Below are 17751 nucleotides of genomic sequence, written 5' to 3'. Positions count from 1 at the left end.
ATGTACTTATGTTTTCAGAAGCATTATTTTTGATTTGTGTTGTCATAGAAACGCTATCTTGATGACAGACCACTGTGTAGAAAAAATAGTTCAACATGTTAGAAAAACAATGTTGAGTTTATGAGAAGAAAGTTGGAGTTTTATTTAATTTGCAAAAGTAATTTGTAATAAGTTTATTTTGTTTACTTCTTAAATGTTTTATAAGATATTTTACATCGTCTCTATAACCTTGTCTTCAGCGGACTTTTCCACTTCGTGTGTTTCAAGGGAAAGTTTTATTGATCAGATGTTTTAATGTTGTCATGATGTTTTGAATATTCTGATCTTAATATGTTACTTTTTTACTTATTTTTTTATTTCATATATTTTTATTATAGACAATATTTATTAAAAAAGGTTCTACTGACTAATAATTTATTTCAGGAAGATAATTTTGGAATTCATCAATAGTTTTGATAGTGCGCCCAAAACATGCAGAATGGGTTTCACTAATTGTTTTCTCTAAAAATTTTCTTAATAGAATAATATTTGCACGATTTACCAAAGAAGTCAATTATCGCAGACTGACTTGCAACCAACTTGTACTTAGGAGCTGCGACCATCTTGTAGTTAGCTGCAGAAGGTGCTGAAAGATTTGACGTTAATTTAATTGAGAACTTGCTGTGCAAGCGAATTAAGGTGAGAAAATATTTTTAATATGTTATAGCGGTAAAAAGCGACCTTTCGGGCATATTGTAGGTTTTCTCACCTCGTCTTTGCGAAAACATGTCGCCGTTCAGACGTCAGATGTCAGAAAAAGATAAAAGATACCCTGGGAACGAAGTCGGTGGTTAAAGTCACGTAAATGTTATGACCGACATGCGATTTTTTATTGAGATTGGAAAACACAGATGCAAAACAAGTGAACAACCTTTACCAAACCAGGTCACTTTTTCTTAAAACATCAATAAACAAGTACACTAATAATTACTGGTAGTAATCAACCTCGTCCCCGGATTTTTTAGATTTTTGATGATTACTTATCAATATAACAAACCCTAGAGACGAGGTGCGGTAAACATTTTAACGCTATTCCCAGGGTAAATTTTACCGTGATAATAAAAGGCTTAGGCAATCAACAGACACTGGAAACGATGGTGCGAAAGCAACTTACTAATACATCTCGTAATATCTCGTTAATGTGCCGTAACATCTCGTTAATGTGCCGTAATATCTCGTTAATGTGCCGTAATATCTCGTTAATGTGCCGCTGCCACTTAAGCACCGCGTCATAAGTCACTTTTAGTAGCAGTCGTCTCATGCAACGCTTATATCTCGAAATGTATTTACAAAGAGTGATAAGATTGCATAAACTTTGATTTAGTTGAAACTCGGATACAGTATCATTTTTTCGATTTTGGAAAAATAAATTCAAAAATGAAATACAAATGCGTGCAAATTTTCTTAAAAAGTAAAAACAACGTGCACCGAGAATTGTAGTGTTCATATCGTTAAGTGGGGAATATCTTTGTTGAAGAAGCAAAAAACAAAAAATTAAAAAAAGAAATAACTTCTCGCCTATTGTGTTGAAAAAAATAAATAGTCTTATCAAGGTATGAGAAAACGGATTATGTGTGATGATGCTTCAGGCTAAATATAAATGGCTAATGCTGAGAAATGTAATAAAAAAAATTATATTGCGTCTAAAAATAGAATGTTTTGTTCTGCAAAATAATATAGAATTTCAGATTACATTTCACGTTAAAAGTTTTTCAATTTTATATAAAAATATATAGCCTGGGTTAAAATTTTTGTGTTCCTCCATAAATAAAAGCACTCGCGTAGCGTGATCACTAATCGCCAATGTTAGAAAACACACCAGTTGCCAAGCAACGATGTTGGCCACAGGGATGTCCATGTGTACAAACATGTCAATAATGGCAGTTAAGCGGTGATGGTAACACTTAAAAAAAGATTACTGTAAGCTGGCTCCACCTGGTTACTCTGTTCATAGCACAATAAACTTTTTGCACTCTGCACAACTGGTAAATAAATAAAAATGCACCATTTCTTGATAAATAGAACATATGTCGTAGATTTCGTGTAAAATAGCCAATTAAATCGTCTAAAACACTGCGACGGTGTTTGTTGTTATTTTTCATTGTTTTTTGTTTGTTGTTGTTTGTTATTGTTTTCGTTACTGTTATTATGGCGATTCACAAACTCATCACGATTATTAACAACAATCTATACCTTATTTGCTTATTTACAACTTATTTATAGATGTAAATTAAATTAATTAAACTTAATCGCCTCCCGCAGAGTTGGATTACCTCCATAACAGATTTTAAGCGGCCAATCAGAATGTTCTTAACGCGATCTACTTCCATACAGAATGTTCTTAACGCGATCTACTTCCAATCAGAATGTTCTTAACGCGATCTTCTTCCAATCAAAACGTCGAAGTACGACTTTTTGCAATGTTATTTTTTTTGAAAAATTATTATGAATGCGTAAGGTCGCCATTGTTGTGGCCAGGCTTATTCTTCAGGTAAGAAGCCCGTTACATGCATATATTTTACAGACACGACAGAGACACGCGGTTAATATATGACGTGCGCTGCGGAAATTATTTTCCAACAAGATAGTATTTAGCAGATCTTACCGTCTGCTTGACGTCTCGTGTCTTGGATATGACGTCATACAAAAATACAAGAAAAACATGCAAACAATTTTTAATTTAAATACATCCATTAAAAATGTTTACTTTGCTCGATTAACCAAACGATTTTCAACTTTCTCTTTCTGATAAAAATCACTTAATGTAATTTTGCAAAAACAATTTGAGGAAAGTATTTGATGGAAAGGTTAATTAAAAATAAGTCGAACTCGCTTCCAATGTTACAAAAAGACCTGGGAACGAGGTTGAAAGACGGTAGTAACAGCCTCAGGAATGTAGCTCTTGTAGTCTCGCTCGATAACACGAGAATGTTTCGATACCTGAGTAAGCTTCGTGTTATTAAATTTATTACCATGCAGATAAGTTTTAATATTCTTTGCTTTTAATTCAATCCAACTGTTTTGAAAAATTAAACGATATCATTTTAAAATTCTGTCAACATAAATTCAATGTGGTGAAAGGGTATTGTTTTCGATCTGTTATCTAAACAACATGGATCCGAGACTGTTATCTGAACAGCGTGGAGCCGAGGCTGTTATCTGATATCAAAAACCTTGGACGAATTCCTATGTGATTAAGAAAGGTTTTATACAGCCTCCGATGGAGGGACATAATTATAATATCATGAACCAATAAAGGGCCATTGTTATTGTGTTGTTAATAAAACGGAGAGTGTACTATGACGTCATGGGGTAAGTTTCATTTCAATCAAGCCATTATATGAGATGACAATCGCTTATGTTAAAATGCCCCAAGTATAAAAAGTTGATTAACAGACGAGATCGTTGGGACGATGTGTTGAAAAAAGTTATTGTTCACTCTCATCTGGCTACTTGTGAAAGATTTATGCGGTAATACTTAGATTTCTACCATTCTTTCGACTACATTTAAAACTAATGTGTTGTTAGGTTGAACAAGCGAGTTAATGTTATTTGACTTGGTATTTGTAAACGAAATGTCAAAGTAAAATTAAGCGACGGACAAACAAACGAAATCCAATTTTAATAGCCAAACTAAGCATGGTAAACTTTATATTTGACACACACATAAAGAAATTCCTTCAAAAATTTTTTCCGGAATGTTGTCACCTTAAATTTAAATTGACGTGTCTGCTAATCTCTATTTGAATACTCCAAGTGTTGAGATAACTCAATCCTTCTGATAGTTTGTTGTTGTTGTCGTTTTTGTTGTTGTTGTTGTTGTTATTGTTGTTGTTATTGTTGTTGCTGTTGTTGTTGTTGCTGTTGTTGTTGTTGTTGTTGTTGTTGTTGTTGTTGTTGTTGTTGTTGTTGTTGTTGTTGTTGTTGTTGTCGTTGCTATTGTTCTCTGTCTTTATAGGAAGTAAACCAAAATGTTGATAGATTTCTTGTTTCGTTTCTCTTCTTGCCTTCAACACAATATCCATGTGTTAAGAAAAGGAGGATGCATGGGAATATTATATCTGTATAGTCTGCATGCAAAAGATAAAAATTGTAGGCAGGGGTTATCCGAACAGAAGAATGGAGGCTAGGTTGTTTATTTATAAATTGAAATCCAAATATTTTCTTAAACGGATGAACATGTTGAATCTCAATCTAACACCTTGTCTTACGTAGCTATTACGTCATACGGTGGTTTGGAGCAATTATTTTTGCTTCCTTTTGTCCAGTTTTATCACAATAACTCCAGACTGTTTTGTTTGTTTTGATTTTGCATCGAACTGCGCATGCTCAGATACAATTCGCCGTCGAATTCGCCGCTCAATTCGCTTCGTGAAAACCCCCCTTAAGTATTTGTAACTACCACTGCTCTCCTCATAAGACAGAGAGCACTTTAAAAGAAATTTGGTTTGTTGATCTTCTACTGCAGATTCGAACGCGAATTCCAATGTTACTATGATTCGAACTATTCGATTTGGTTTGGTATCACATTGTTTTGGTTATAAAACATAATATTGGCGCCACAGATGCACAAAACTTCAATAAATTTGGCGAGTTTAATGGGATAAGAAATATAGTTCGTAAAGCGAGAGTTGGCTACATTGAAAGTTTGTTATCTCTATAATAATAGCCGTCGTCTGTCTGTCTCTGCGCGGACCCCCGCTAAGTTAGAAAATGATGTTACGGAAACACGAATATCAAATGCGATATATTCTTATCCACTTTGTTGCCACGGGTAAATTCAAAGGACGGGCGAACCCGTGGATTTTTCCACGGGCAACGACTAGTCTTTTTAATAATAACCGTCGTCTGTCTGTCTGTGTGTCCGCGAGAGCCGCGTCCCGTAACGGAAACACGAAATTTTTAGAATGCGCAAAAATACCAAATGCGATATATTTTTGTCCACTTTGTTGCGACAGGTAAATATAAAGGACGGGCGAACCCGTGGATTTTTCCACGGGCAACGACTAGTCTATATTATAATACCCGTATACGTCTGTCCGTCTGTCTGTCACGCAAAATGGTAGCTTAGCTGCGCAGGTAGCGAGACGCACGCAATGCGGTATAAAAAGGACGGGCGAACCCGTGGATTTTTCCACGGGCTAACGACTAGTTTAAAACAAACTGATAAGAGTTTATTAAGGTTAAATACAAGAAGAACAGACTTTGGCTCGTGATATAAAGATGTACGCTCTATCGGGGGTTCGTTATCGCGAAAGGCTACTGTATATTCGGGAGCGATTTCAGTTTGATTTCACTACTCGAGTACGATTAGTCTTTCCTTAGAACATTCTTAACACCGAAAAGTGTATTTACAAAGAAGCGTGTAAAAGACGTGTCTGATAACTAGTCAAATGATTATTTTGTTAAAAAGTAAACATAAAGATAAGAACTTCACAATGCGCTATATCAGTTTTTAAATATTCTTATTTATTTTGTGTCCTTAACCTATGTATATTTTTAGAGGTGAAGAGATGAATTTGGAAGAAATTATTAAAGAGTACGACAAATTGAAATTTGAGTCGACGAATGACAGAAAAAACGAACTGAACAAGAAAAAGTCATTCCCACACATCGTTTCAAAAGAGTCTTTCGAGCAAATGATTATGAGTGCTGATCCCGATGCCGTAAACGACAACAGAATAACGACGATTTTACCTGCCGACTCATCGGTGACGAATTCACCTGAAGTTTCGACGCCCAAATTTCAACAAACCAGTGTTATCACCTCCAGTAGCTCCGTCAGAAAAAAATCATCCGAACAACGAAGAAGATCAATTCACCGTCAACGAAATATTGATGACTCAGCAAATATTGAACTTCCTAAAAATTCCGTTATAACTGAAGAAAGATTCTCACATATGAGAAAAGATCACGTGACACATGCAAATAGGTATGAAGCTCCGCAGTATCGTGCATATAGTCCAGTTCCTGAAAAATCACACATCATGCTTAAAAGCAGGAGCCTTGATGTGCACCCTGGGATGCATAAAAGTAAAAGTCTAGATATCGATCATGATTTATATCAAGAGTATGCACCCAGGGCTTCCAGCTTTCCCCTGGGATTCACGAAAGCTTTAAGTTTCAATGAAGATCAAGGAACACACATTTCTTATTTGTACAAAGATTCGCATGGTAGTTTGCAGAACAGCTCACGTGAAAGCTTTTCGGACAGTCCGAACAGCACACTTAATAACAGCCCAATCAGTAGTTCACAAACAAGTCCGTTACGACGACTACAAGAAACCCAGGGTGGAGTTATACCAGACGGCACAAATATGCAAAACAAAAGCCGTATTGCACTTCCTCCAGGACGTTATTCTAATAATCAGCAAATGTTGCAATATAAATATTCTCAAAGGAAAGCTTACTCGCTTAACACAGCTCCTTATGATGTGGTACATCGAGACAAAAGTTTAAGACGCATATTTTCTGAGGAAATAGTTCCCGAATACCCACTATCTGATCAGGAAAGGAAAACGAAACTACCAACACAGCACATGCGGCGTGCGGCTAGTTACGACCTTGGAACCTACCTGAGGTACAAAAAAAATATATCAGGTTCGGACGTATCGATAGGAAATTATCAGACAGAGGCTAAAGTAAAAGCTTCCACGAAAATAATTTTTCCCGAACACGATAACGTAAAGGATTACAAGAATATCTTTGTAAAACCGATTGAAGATGAAGCTATGAATGCGATGAACATTCATCAAATGATGGAGAAATCAAACTTGTTTAATGCGAAATTTGACGTGGGAAATTATTTCCCGAATACGACTAAAAATTTTAACGATGAAGAAAAATTGAAAAAGAAGGGCGAGCAAATGAAGACAAAAATAAAAACACAACAACCGCAACAGGACGGATTTACGATCGGGCCATATCACTACGACCCTCAGACAGACGACGAAGTGGCTGTTTATGTCAGCGGTTTGTTGACTTTACCTGGATCCAACGAAAGGAGGTGAGTTGTTCAAAGTTGGAATGGAAATGCGTTATGGCTTTTAGATACACCCTTTTTGTTATAAGTTCTTGTAAGTGTTATAAGTTAAAGTATGTAAAAGAAAAAGCGTGAAACTGGTCACGTGATTAAGAGAATGTAGCAATGCCATTGGTTGAAATATGTTTGCTTCCATCTGATCTTGTTACGCAATATAACTATTTAGACTGTATTCAGCTTTTGTTTTTATGTAGGTATCCAATCACAGTAGGCGAATTGAGACGTCGTATCGCGCCACCGGAATTTCTAAATAAGGTGGACATGATTAGCTATGTCCGACTTGCTAAGACCTCAGCACGTGAGTTACTAGAAAAGCATGCTATTCGGCCGAAACATCACAGTCGAAAATCGAAACACAGCGTAATATCGAAAATGTGTGAAGCGGAGTGCACTGAGTTGGCGAATGGTATAAAAGCTTTGAGTGACGCATATTTTCCGAAAGAATGGCTTGCATCTAAAGCTGTCGCGGAAATTAAAGCTAAAAGCAGGGAGGAGAGCAGGGAGGAGAGAGATGTCAGGCTACAAAAACAAAAGGAAAAGATTGAATCAGCCAGGTATGTGAAAATTGAAAATAAAATAAAAAAACTTCAAAAATTCCGACCGTTTAGGAAAATGCAGTATTTCACGGCCCGAAATTTAATTGTTGGTTAAGAGAGGGAGGTATGGGAATGCGGGGATGTGGGTGTATGGTTTGGGTTGCTCATTTTTCAAACTAGAAATTATCTTGAACTCCTAAAACGGCCTTCTTTTTCCTTTATTTCGCAAAACATTATTATCGAGTAAAAATATAGGGAGCCAAGGATCTACAAAGGTGCAGCTACCTAACTGCATTTAGCAAAACTGGTATTTAGCTACTTTCACTTTCAAAATAGCCGTAGTCTCGCTGGCTCATTTTTTTTGTATTCCTTCGTCAACATGTCATAACGGCGAAAAATTTGCTGATTGACTATTTCGAAAAATCCTGATTAGTGAATAACAATCTAGTACTCCTGTGTCTCGGGTACCACTCTCTAGGGTCTGTGAATCCCAGATTTTAGTATGACCATTTTTAGCAATTCCTTTGAAAACTATTTCCACTTTTTAAATTTAGGACGGTGTTGAGTGAGTTAACTTCATTATTGGAGGAAAACAAGAGTGAGAAGGAGATGCAGAACTATTCTCTCGCAACACATTCATATGGCATGCAAAGTTTAACAAACAATATCGACCTAATTTCCAATCTCTTGCAATCTCAAATAGATAACATTGATAAACGTGTAAACACGTCGAACGAGTTGAAAACAGAAGAGGATTTTGGGAACGACGCTGCACCAATGGAAACGGACCAGGTGACTTCTAATAGTCCTCCAACGCAGGCAAAGACGTAAATCTTCTCCAATGTGCAGAAAGATTTTGTATTTTAGTTACAAAAATCATCTGCATTCGTTTTACTCTACTTGGCTTAGAATATTTGCCATTGAACAAAAAGGATAATGTCAAATTCTAAATGAAATAAAAAATAAAAATAAAATAACAAAGATACTGAAGGAGGAGACACTGACACACATAACACTCCTCCACAGATATTCTTAATAACAATTGTAAATATCAATATCATCATTGACACATTTTCATGCACAGTTTACATGAATTCACAATTTTAGGGAATTATTTATAGATAAGATTATTTATAACTTTTAATTTGTACCATGTCGAACTATCTTTCAAAAGAAAGAAAAAAACGATTAACTTCGTAAGCCTTGCTGGTTACCTCTCAATAGAAAAGAAAAAGAAAATGTAACCAGCCTACGACCTCGACGGTAACACGGAGACAACGGTACTTTTTCAGATTTTTTAAGTTAGCAAAAATCATCAATTGGCGAATTGTCTGCAGTCGGTAAGCTTTAGAAGTGCTACTTAGAAGGGACGCGGCATTTAAATGCATATATCGCTTTGGTAAATCGAAAATTAAGCTTTCACTTGATTAAATTGCTTGAATCTAGCATGGGAATGGCCTAATTACTTGTCGGACAAACATGGGATTTTGCGATTCTTTTTTGACATAACTTAGGGAGGGTTGCAGCTAACCACGCTTTCTAGAATTGTGTATCATTTGTTGTCTGTTTTTAGTCAACCAAAATTCAGCTTTCAACCCAAAGCCTGTAGCTTTTTTGTGAAACATTTCACTCTCATTTTGAAAGAACGTTATAATCAGGCAGCCTTGGAATTACGAGAATCTGCACGCTTCAGGTTTGCACGGAAAGCCCGCTGATTACAGGAATCGACACATTTCAGGTGTTCGGCGATTCTTAGTTTATTAGTGCTTAAAATTATTCACTAAATTAATTGGCAGCTTTAAAATCTTTGAACAATCGGTCAAACGTAGACCATATTGGTCAAACTTAGACCATATTGGCCGAATTTTGTTTACACCAAAGCGACTTTCACCATAAAAAGTTTCATTCGCCCTGTGAAATGAAATCTCTTCGCTCACTGTTGAGAATTGAAACCACTTTGAGGGTAAATTCTTCACATATTGTTAAGTTTTCTCATTTACTTTTTCCAAGCTGTACGAAAATAATTTTTTGCTATATAATTCTTATGTACTTAAGAATCTGGCTGTTGGTTATTTTCAAATGTCTCCAAACTCTGCATTGTCCTCCATTTTTTGATGTCATCAATTTTTTTATTTCCGAATTTATATACAGGATGAGTATGTCAGTAAAAAATACTGTTATAAATATACGTCCGAAATATAAATTCATTAGTTTAAAAATTTTCTTTGAAATAATAAAATGTTGAGGATGTGCTGGTAATTACGGCGGCACAAAAACGTTATACCTGACGAGTGTGATAAACAATTTTTGATCGATAAGGTGTATTCCCAAGAAAAGTACGCCTAAAGATCAATTATGCTGATAAAAGCAGTAGTAAGTGACCACTTAAAAAATGAAAGCAAGTACTGGTCCCTTCGGTGTGCTCTTTTTTCTTGTCGTTTATTTTTATTTTGAACAGTAAAGTGAAATAAAGAAAAAAAATGAAATAAAGGAAGCGTGACGTAAACAACTTTGTTTGCAAAGATTAAATATTGATGTATTAGGAGTCATACTGACACTGGAGATCGTTTGCTATCCTTTGTAAACATTGTAAAGACAAAATAAACAGAAGTAAATCCTGTACACAAGGCAAGTTGAAAATGATTTTTTTTATTTTTTTTGGCTTTTAAAGATATCGTATGTTTGTACCTTTAACCATTTCTGTCCATAACACAAAACTTAGGACAAACACCGCTTATTTCACAATGATCTTCATTTGTATTAGCAGCACCCACCGGTGGTTGAAGCACCGTGAACAAATATTTAACACCTCAATCTTGCCGCCTAAAAATACCTTAACGCCCTAAGGTTGAAAACAGGTGCGACAAGATATTCTTGATTTTGAGGGCGGCAATTACTAAAAAAAAAAAGTTATAAAAGAATATCTTCATTGCAATACTTTCATTAATAAAAACAGTGATGGTTTAAACATCTGTCGATCGTTGGAAATAAAAATTCTATCTGCTTTGTGAACTAATGTAATTACAAAAAATATATTTACATTCATGTTCAATTTTTTTTTTATTTTTATTTGGAAAAGGAACGCAATGTAGCTCTAGAGAAGCAGGTGATGAGAAATGTTGTAAACAATGATTTTGATAGCACATACATCAATTTTGGTTTGTTTTTACGTTCTGGCATGTGGATTGCACTTAACTGGCATCGTTCTGTTGCGAAATCATAGTGTAGATATTAGTGAGACACAGAAGATGTTGTTGATAAATTTGAGTATATCTGAAATTTTATCGTGCTCACTGGCATTGATGCAGAATTTAACTTATTTTTATCCTCAACTTATGTTAACTTACGTAAGCATAAACGTCCTCACACCATTTTGTTTATTCAGTTACTTTGCTTACCTCACCATCATGACTGCAATTGCTTTGGACAGATTTGCAAAATTCTATTTTAACATTCGCTACTCATTGTATTGGAGTACCCGACGCACCAAATATTTCCTTTTGATCATTTGGGCGATGGCATTTAGCGTTGCATTGCTGTTGTTTTTGTATTGCTATATGTCTAAAATGTTTTTCAACGTTTATAAAATATTAATTGCGTATATATTACCAATTGCTTGCTCTATCGTCCTTACCGTGTTTATTTTCAGTTATGGTTACATCATCAGGGCATTGTTTCGCCATAAAAGTATCCATTCACACCAAACCAGAGTTTCAGTAACAGGAAATCCAAACCAAACAAACGGAAAAGATCAAACTTGCACAAAAATAGCATCTTTAGTGGTAAAAGCAAGAGCTCGTTTCATACTTCAGGAAAGAAAAAAACATCTTTTGCTACCAACTTTACTCATTTTGACATTCATCATTTTCGTAATGGTACCAGCGTACTTGCAAATGGATTTATTGTTTGACTTCCCATTTGTAAATAATGACCTGTACCATGCGTGTGTGTACGTAGCTTATTGTGGAGTTCTTTCTGATGCTGTTATCTATTTGTTGTTGTCGACAAAACCTGGTCGAATATATTTACAAAAGATATGCAGAGTTGCCAAAAGGGATTGATTAATGACGCGGTGCTTGCTGTTGAATTTTTAAAGTTCTCTGACCAAAGTAGACTGTTGGTGACTTAATACATTCATCTGTTAGTTATTTGCCATCTTTGTGTTCTTGTAGATGTTCTTGTTCGCATTTGTGAAAACTTTTGCAACTTAAATATTGTGCGCCAACTTCGCAAAAATTAACTGACTTAAATTTTACTGTAAAAAGTTTATTGTGATTTCAAATATAGTAAAGGAATTTCTTTCGGATTGTTTCGTGTTTAATTTGCTATTTATTAGTTCTTCTACTTCAGTTTCCATGCAACAAAATCCGCGCCCACGATTAACTTCTTATACAGTGTAGGTATATTCAGTTTTCACAGTTGAATCTTGTGTATTTTGTGTATTATGTGGACTCCACTTTTTCCTGGCGAACAATCTATTTTTACTTCTACAGATAATTTTTCTATCGCTTTCTTGCTCGGTCACTGTTTTAAAAAAAAAACAAATCTTTAACAGAAACGTCCAGATTTTCAACCTTATTTGATTAAATAAAACTCATTTCTGAGCGAAGCATATCGCATCTTTTAAATTTTAAAATTACTTTAATTGTAAATTGATGTAAATCTTTGAAAAATGATTTATTCTGTTTAACAGGCTGTGAAATCTTACAGTCATTCCGATGTGTCATCTATAAGGTTAGGGGATAACACAACAAGTGTTGGGTATGCACGACGTTTAACTCCATGTTTGATGCTGGGTTTCAAAGGTTAAAATATTTACACGTGATCAGAGCGCATCACGTGGTAAGCTCTGCCGTACATCTGACAAGCAAAGCGGAAAGCGTCTTCTTTATTGTGTACCGTCCACACAAAGCAATAAAAAGATTTAAAATATGTCTGTCTGTCTGTGTGTCTGTCTGTCTGTGTGTCTGTGTGTCTGTCTGTCTGTCTGTCTGTCTGTCTGTGTGTCTGTCTGTGTGTCTGTCTGTGTGTCTGTCTGTGTGTCTGTCTGTGTGTCTGTCTGTGTGTCTGTCTGTGTGTCTGTGTGTCTGTCTGTCTGTCTGTCTGTCTGTCTGTCTGTCTGTCTGTCTGTCTGTCTGTCTGTGTGTCTGTCTGTCTGTCTGTGTGTCTGTCTGTCTGTCTGTCTGTGTGTCTGTCTGTCTGTCTGTCTGTGTGTCTGTCTGTCTGTCTGTCTGTCTGTCTGTCTGTCTGTCTGTCTGTCTGTCTGTCTGTCTGTCTGTCTGTCTGTCTGTCTGTCTGTCTGTCTGTCTGTCTGTCTGTCTGTCTGTCTGTCTGTCTGTCTGTCTGTCTGTCTGTCTGTCTGTCTGTCTGTCTGTCTGTCTGTCTGTCACGCAAAATCTAACCCTAACTAGTTGTTAATATGTGTCGATTTCTTAACTGCGGAAAAGCCATTTCAAAAGATCTTCTTTTATCTACTTTTTTAATTAGCTTCTTTGTATTTAGATAATCTACCTTCCTACCTGATTGTATGCCTGCATGCCTAGAGGTTTGCTTTTATGTTTATAAGTAACTTCGTAGCCGCAGTGCAACAACATTCTTAATATTGTTTAATGTTTAGCTGTGGCTAAGTAAGAACACAACTATAAATTTGTTTTTCGCGTTATGTATTTAATATCGTAAACGGAGAGAAGAAGAGCACACAGTGATTCAACATAACGAAAACAATCTTTTCAAAAAAAAAAAAAAAAAAAAAAAAACAAGTCTGTTTTATACAAACAAATAAAGAGTGTATATTTTACAGAACCAATATTTAATATATCGACTTAACACTCCGTATTTCTAAATTTTTACTGGAACTTAATTTATGCAAGTTGAGAACAATTTTAGGTACACGAAGAAGTGACAAGCACACAAGCTGTGATCTGCATAATGTATAATCTTACGTGGACTAAAATGCTTAGTCATGTGTAATTTAACGGTATTAAAAGATTATAAACCAAACACTCCGATGTTGACTTTCATAACAAAAAGTTTTGTGCGTGCACAAATAAAAATAGGGACCTTACGCAACAGGACACGGCACGCAAAGAAGACAGCATTTTAAGTCGTCGCCGTCTTAAAAGAAATTGTATCGTTACGTGTGAGAAAGTTTTAATGGTAGACATGAGAGCGCCAAATTAAATTTAAGCAAACAAAATGGCAAATTTTCGAAAGGCCAGAGAAGCTTTATTCTTGGCCAATTTAAACAGAGTCATTAACAATAAAGAGTTTATTTTATTGCATGATCTTAATGCATCAAAAAATTTTAGATTATCCTTATTGGAAATACCAGCAGTGTTGGAGTGACTTCAGATTCCACAAAAATGACATTTATGAATTGAAAGAAATATTTGGTTTTCCTGATGAAATAACAACTTATAATAAATGCAAAATAAACGGAATCGGAGCTCTGTGCATCTTTTTAGATCGTTTTGCCTATCCATGTCGTTACTCAGACATGATACCAAGATATGCTAGATCTGTGTCTCAATTTAGCATGATCTGGAATCATATTTTGAAGCTTATTTATGAGAACTTTCTTTACCTTCTGGATACTATGAATTAGAAATATTTTGTGAAGTCATACACAGAAAAGGAGCTGCACTAAATAACTGCCGGAATTTTTTTTTAAATCATTATTGTAGTTTATGTTGTGTCGTTCAGTAATGTCAACTATCAATGTTTTGTTATCTTCCCACGTATAACGTCTACGTCCTTTAGTGTTGTATTGTAAAAAATATTTAGTTAATAAATATCATGGTAACCACCACTTCAAACTTCATGAGCTTCAAAGAGAACGCACCATCGAGGGGAATCCTCTATACTGGGCATGCGGAGTAGATAAAATTGACGTTCTCCACCGTGCCGTCCTGTTTACTAAGGTCTCTAATAAAACTGTGGTGGAGTGTGCATAATCCAACAAATTTATGAGGGATTGGCAGTCACATGACTTTTTAATCATCACATAAACTTGAGAAGAGAAAGTAGCCATTTTGATTTTACGAAAATACTGAAAGTTTTATGGAAATGAAATAAAAGCTTTTTTTAATCGTAAGTAAGATTTTGAGTAGTTTCTTGTTTGGATATTAAAACGACATACATCAAATCAAATCAAATATATCTCATGATCAAACACTCTCATACAGAAATGTTAAACGGCTGGACTGGGTTAAAATATAAAAGATTAAAAAGAAATATTATGGGTGGCTGTCATCAGTTCGGGATAAGGTACAGATATGGAAACAGTTTCCGTTTTGAGAAACAGTTTTTGTTACTGTGGACAGTTTTTGTATTCGGAAACTTTTTTTGTGAGAAAATTGGAAACAGTTTCCGAATACGGAAACCGATTTCAGTGTTTCCGTTTTCCGCAACCGATCCTGGGTTTCCGCATTTTAGTTTTTCGACCAAAAGCTAAAAATATAATATATGGAACCAGGGTGTATACTTCAAGGGTTCTTTGACTATTGAAGTCTTAGTAAATTTACCCCCGTCTCAAAGGTATTTTACCCCTAGCGAAAAGTTTTTTCATTATCCGACCCCGCACCAGCCATGAAAATCAGATCCAATCAAAATGGCGGACGAGAAAGACCACGCTGGAAGTTCAGGTGAGTTTTGTTTTGTTTATAATTTCTTCTAAATTCGGAATTTTTGTTTTTCGTTAGCTAGTTGACTTATGTTTTAAAAGAGTTTTTTCTGCTGCGGGGTTGAAAAGGTAAATAGGATATTAGTTTTATCTCTTTCTTTTATTTGCAGATCAATCCTTGTTAAATTTTTTGACACCAGAGCAACACCAGTATTTGCTGCAACAACAGCAGCAGCAAATTCTTTTATCAACCACATATAATCAACAACAACAACAACCATGTTTTTTTTAACACCACAGGAACAGTAGTAGGATCAAGTCAGATTTTCTACATCACAACAGTCACAATTTTCTTTTTTACCATATCGTGGATTTGTGACTCCTCCAAATGTTCACAACTATGTATTTGCTTGTCAAAACACAGAAAAAACGAGCGCAACCCTAACCCTAACCCTAAAGGTTAGCTAGCTATATATAAAATGAATATAATAGATTGTATTTTCAATTTTTCATGTTTTTGCTTAATTTTACTTGCATTACTATTCGTTGAGCTTGTGTGTATGTGTTTTTTATGCAAACGTGTACGCAGAAATGTCTTTTACGTTGAGAACAAAGAGATCAGAAAGGTCACATTCAGTCAGGGATAACCACAAATTAGACTATGATGTCTAATTAGTCTACGCTAGCCTATTTACTTGATTTATCTCTCCTAATTAGGCTATCAACATGGTCTTTGCTGTCTATCGCTGTTCTGTTGCATAGTCGCAATGATTTTATTAGCTAAAAACATTTTATAGAACCCCCTTTTGATGGTCCAAATATATTTTTCTTTATTATTTGCGCTGTCAGAAGATTGATTTGTTTTGATTAGGAATGCATGTGCTTAGTTACGGCTTCTTTGTTTTACAGCCATGGTTGCTTTTGGAAAAAGGCCATATTTCCTGCGCGCATATTTTCAACATTTTGCTCAAATGAAGATAATGTAATGAGCAACAAAACTCCGAAGAAAGATGGCACGACGAGACGTGGTTGTCGAGATAATCGTAAAGGAAGAAAACACATTTCCTAAATAGGAGATGATCTCCTAACTAGTCTATGGAAAATCTCCTAACTAAGCTGCTAGCCTAATTTGCGGTTATCCCTGACTGACATTTTGTAAACATGTACAGACTATAAAAAAATCTGTAAGTGTTTTGTGTAACTGGGACAGAGTGGTTATTAGCTCTTACAGTGTACCTTTTTCCACAACATGTTCCACAACGTCCACTGGTCTTTCCTTTAACCATGTGTCCGCTGTATATATACTCCTTTAAATGCTGAACATCAGCGCAATATCTCGAGAAATTAGAACATCTAAATGCTCCATGTTTAACAGCATTACATTATCAGCACCATCATGCACTACTACCTCATTCAAATTTTTATTTTCTGTGTAAGCCAGTTTTATATTTTCTGATGAACAAGCAACGCACATAAAACGACTTCGTGGGCAAAGCTTTTTACTAGATATTAAATCTTTTATCGTGCATACTTTTATTTTTTTTTGCTTACGATGATCAAATAAATCACTTCCATTTTCAACATGGCTTAAAAAACCACATTTTCTCTTATTACGATTAAACGACATAGCATTGTTTTATGAAACACTAAATATTAAAAAGCTAAATATTAATTTTGAAACTGATTCATAGTTTGATTTTTTAAAAAATTAGAAAGATTTAAAATCTATTCAATGATTTGGCATAACAAAAACACACAGAATAGCGAAACCACGTTACAATCAATTACTTTATGCAAACAAACTATTTCTTTCGTACCTTAAAATTCGAGTGCCTCGAGAGACTGTTTTACGACTCGTTTCACTTTTTGTATGTTGTAGCCTTGCAATGTAAGTGATACATACACAGGATCACAGCTCCTCCTCTTCGTCTATCATATCCCTTTGAGTTGCGCTTAAATGATTGCTGTTGCAATGGATTTTTGCTTTGTTGAGGTGCGTCTACTGACAAGCATGTGATTTTTTTATGCCGGCATTTTTTAATAAATCACGAAAGATTTTTCCAATATTTGCTGGGACTCTACCAATGATTTTTCCAGCATTAAGGCAGACCGTTTGCGACCGCATTCCCTTTCTAGCCTCGCAACAAACTTTATTGTAAAGAGCAGGATCAATACTATTTAAACGTGGCATCACAACTACCATAGCATTTGGGTCATAGCTGTTAGCAACTTCTTCTATGATCATTTCTACTGACGGATGGGGACGCAATTTGAATATATGATAGCCTTTTATGTATGAGTTTGTGATGGTACAGATATTCATTCTTGAGTATCATCAAAATATGTTATACGCGGACAAGATAACGTGAAAATCATTCTGAAAACAGAACTTTTTTTATACGGTTTCTAAACTAGGAAACTATTTCCTTTTTTAACTTAGTTTCCAAATTCAGAAACTATTTCTGTTTTTACCACAGTTTCCAAATTCAGAAACCATTTCTGTTTTACGAGAA

At 35.3% G+C, this 17751-nt stretch overlaps 2 protein-coding genes across 4 annotated transcripts in view; both read left to right on the top strand.

Annotated features, from left to right (window-relative positions):
• The first annotated feature begins 4 nt into the window (after positions 1-4).
• LOC130628895 (uncharacterized) lies at positions 5-8817 on the top strand. 2 transcript variants are annotated; one of them, XM_057441937.1, is made up of 4 exons: positions 5-678; positions 5543-7045; positions 7276-7635; positions 8172-8817. In XM_057441937.1, exons 2-4 carry the CDS (start codon positions 5553-5555, stop codon positions 8446-8448), a joined length of 2130 nt encoding a protein of 709 aa, XP_057297920.1. In that variant the 5' UTR covers positions 5-678; positions 5543-5552; the 3' UTR covers positions 8449-8817. The 2 variants fall into 2 exon arrangements, with proteins under 2 accessions (XP_057297920.1, XP_057297919.1); XM_057441936.1 differs by lacking the exon at positions 5-678 and adding an exon at positions 3306-3510.
• A 5752-nt stretch (positions 8818-14569) lies between these two features.
• The window catches only part of LOC130629149 (uncharacterized), a 20978-nt gene continuing 17796 nt past the window's right edge, over positions 14570-17751 (top strand). Inside the window, exon 1 of one of the 2 annotated variants that reach the window (XM_057442263.1) lies at positions 14570-14706. The gene's annotated coding sequence lies outside the window, so the exon portion shown is untranslated. Of the gene's footprint in view, positions 14707-14746; positions 15368-17751 lie in introns of those variants that run through there. The other variant, XM_057442264.1, reaches the window with a different exon arrangement.

Source organism: Hydractinia symbiolongicarpus, chromosome 15, assembly GCF_029227915.1.
Source record: "Hydractinia symbiolongicarpus strain clone_291-10 chromosome 15, HSymV2.1, whole genome shotgun sequence".
Classification (NCBI taxonomy): domain Eukaryota; kingdom Metazoa; phylum Cnidaria; class Hydrozoa; order Anthoathecata; family Hydractiniidae; genus Hydractinia; species Hydractinia symbiolongicarpus.
The sequence above is the reverse complement of the archived record's forward strand: the minus strand, read 5'-3'. Positions and strand labels throughout refer to the sequence as shown.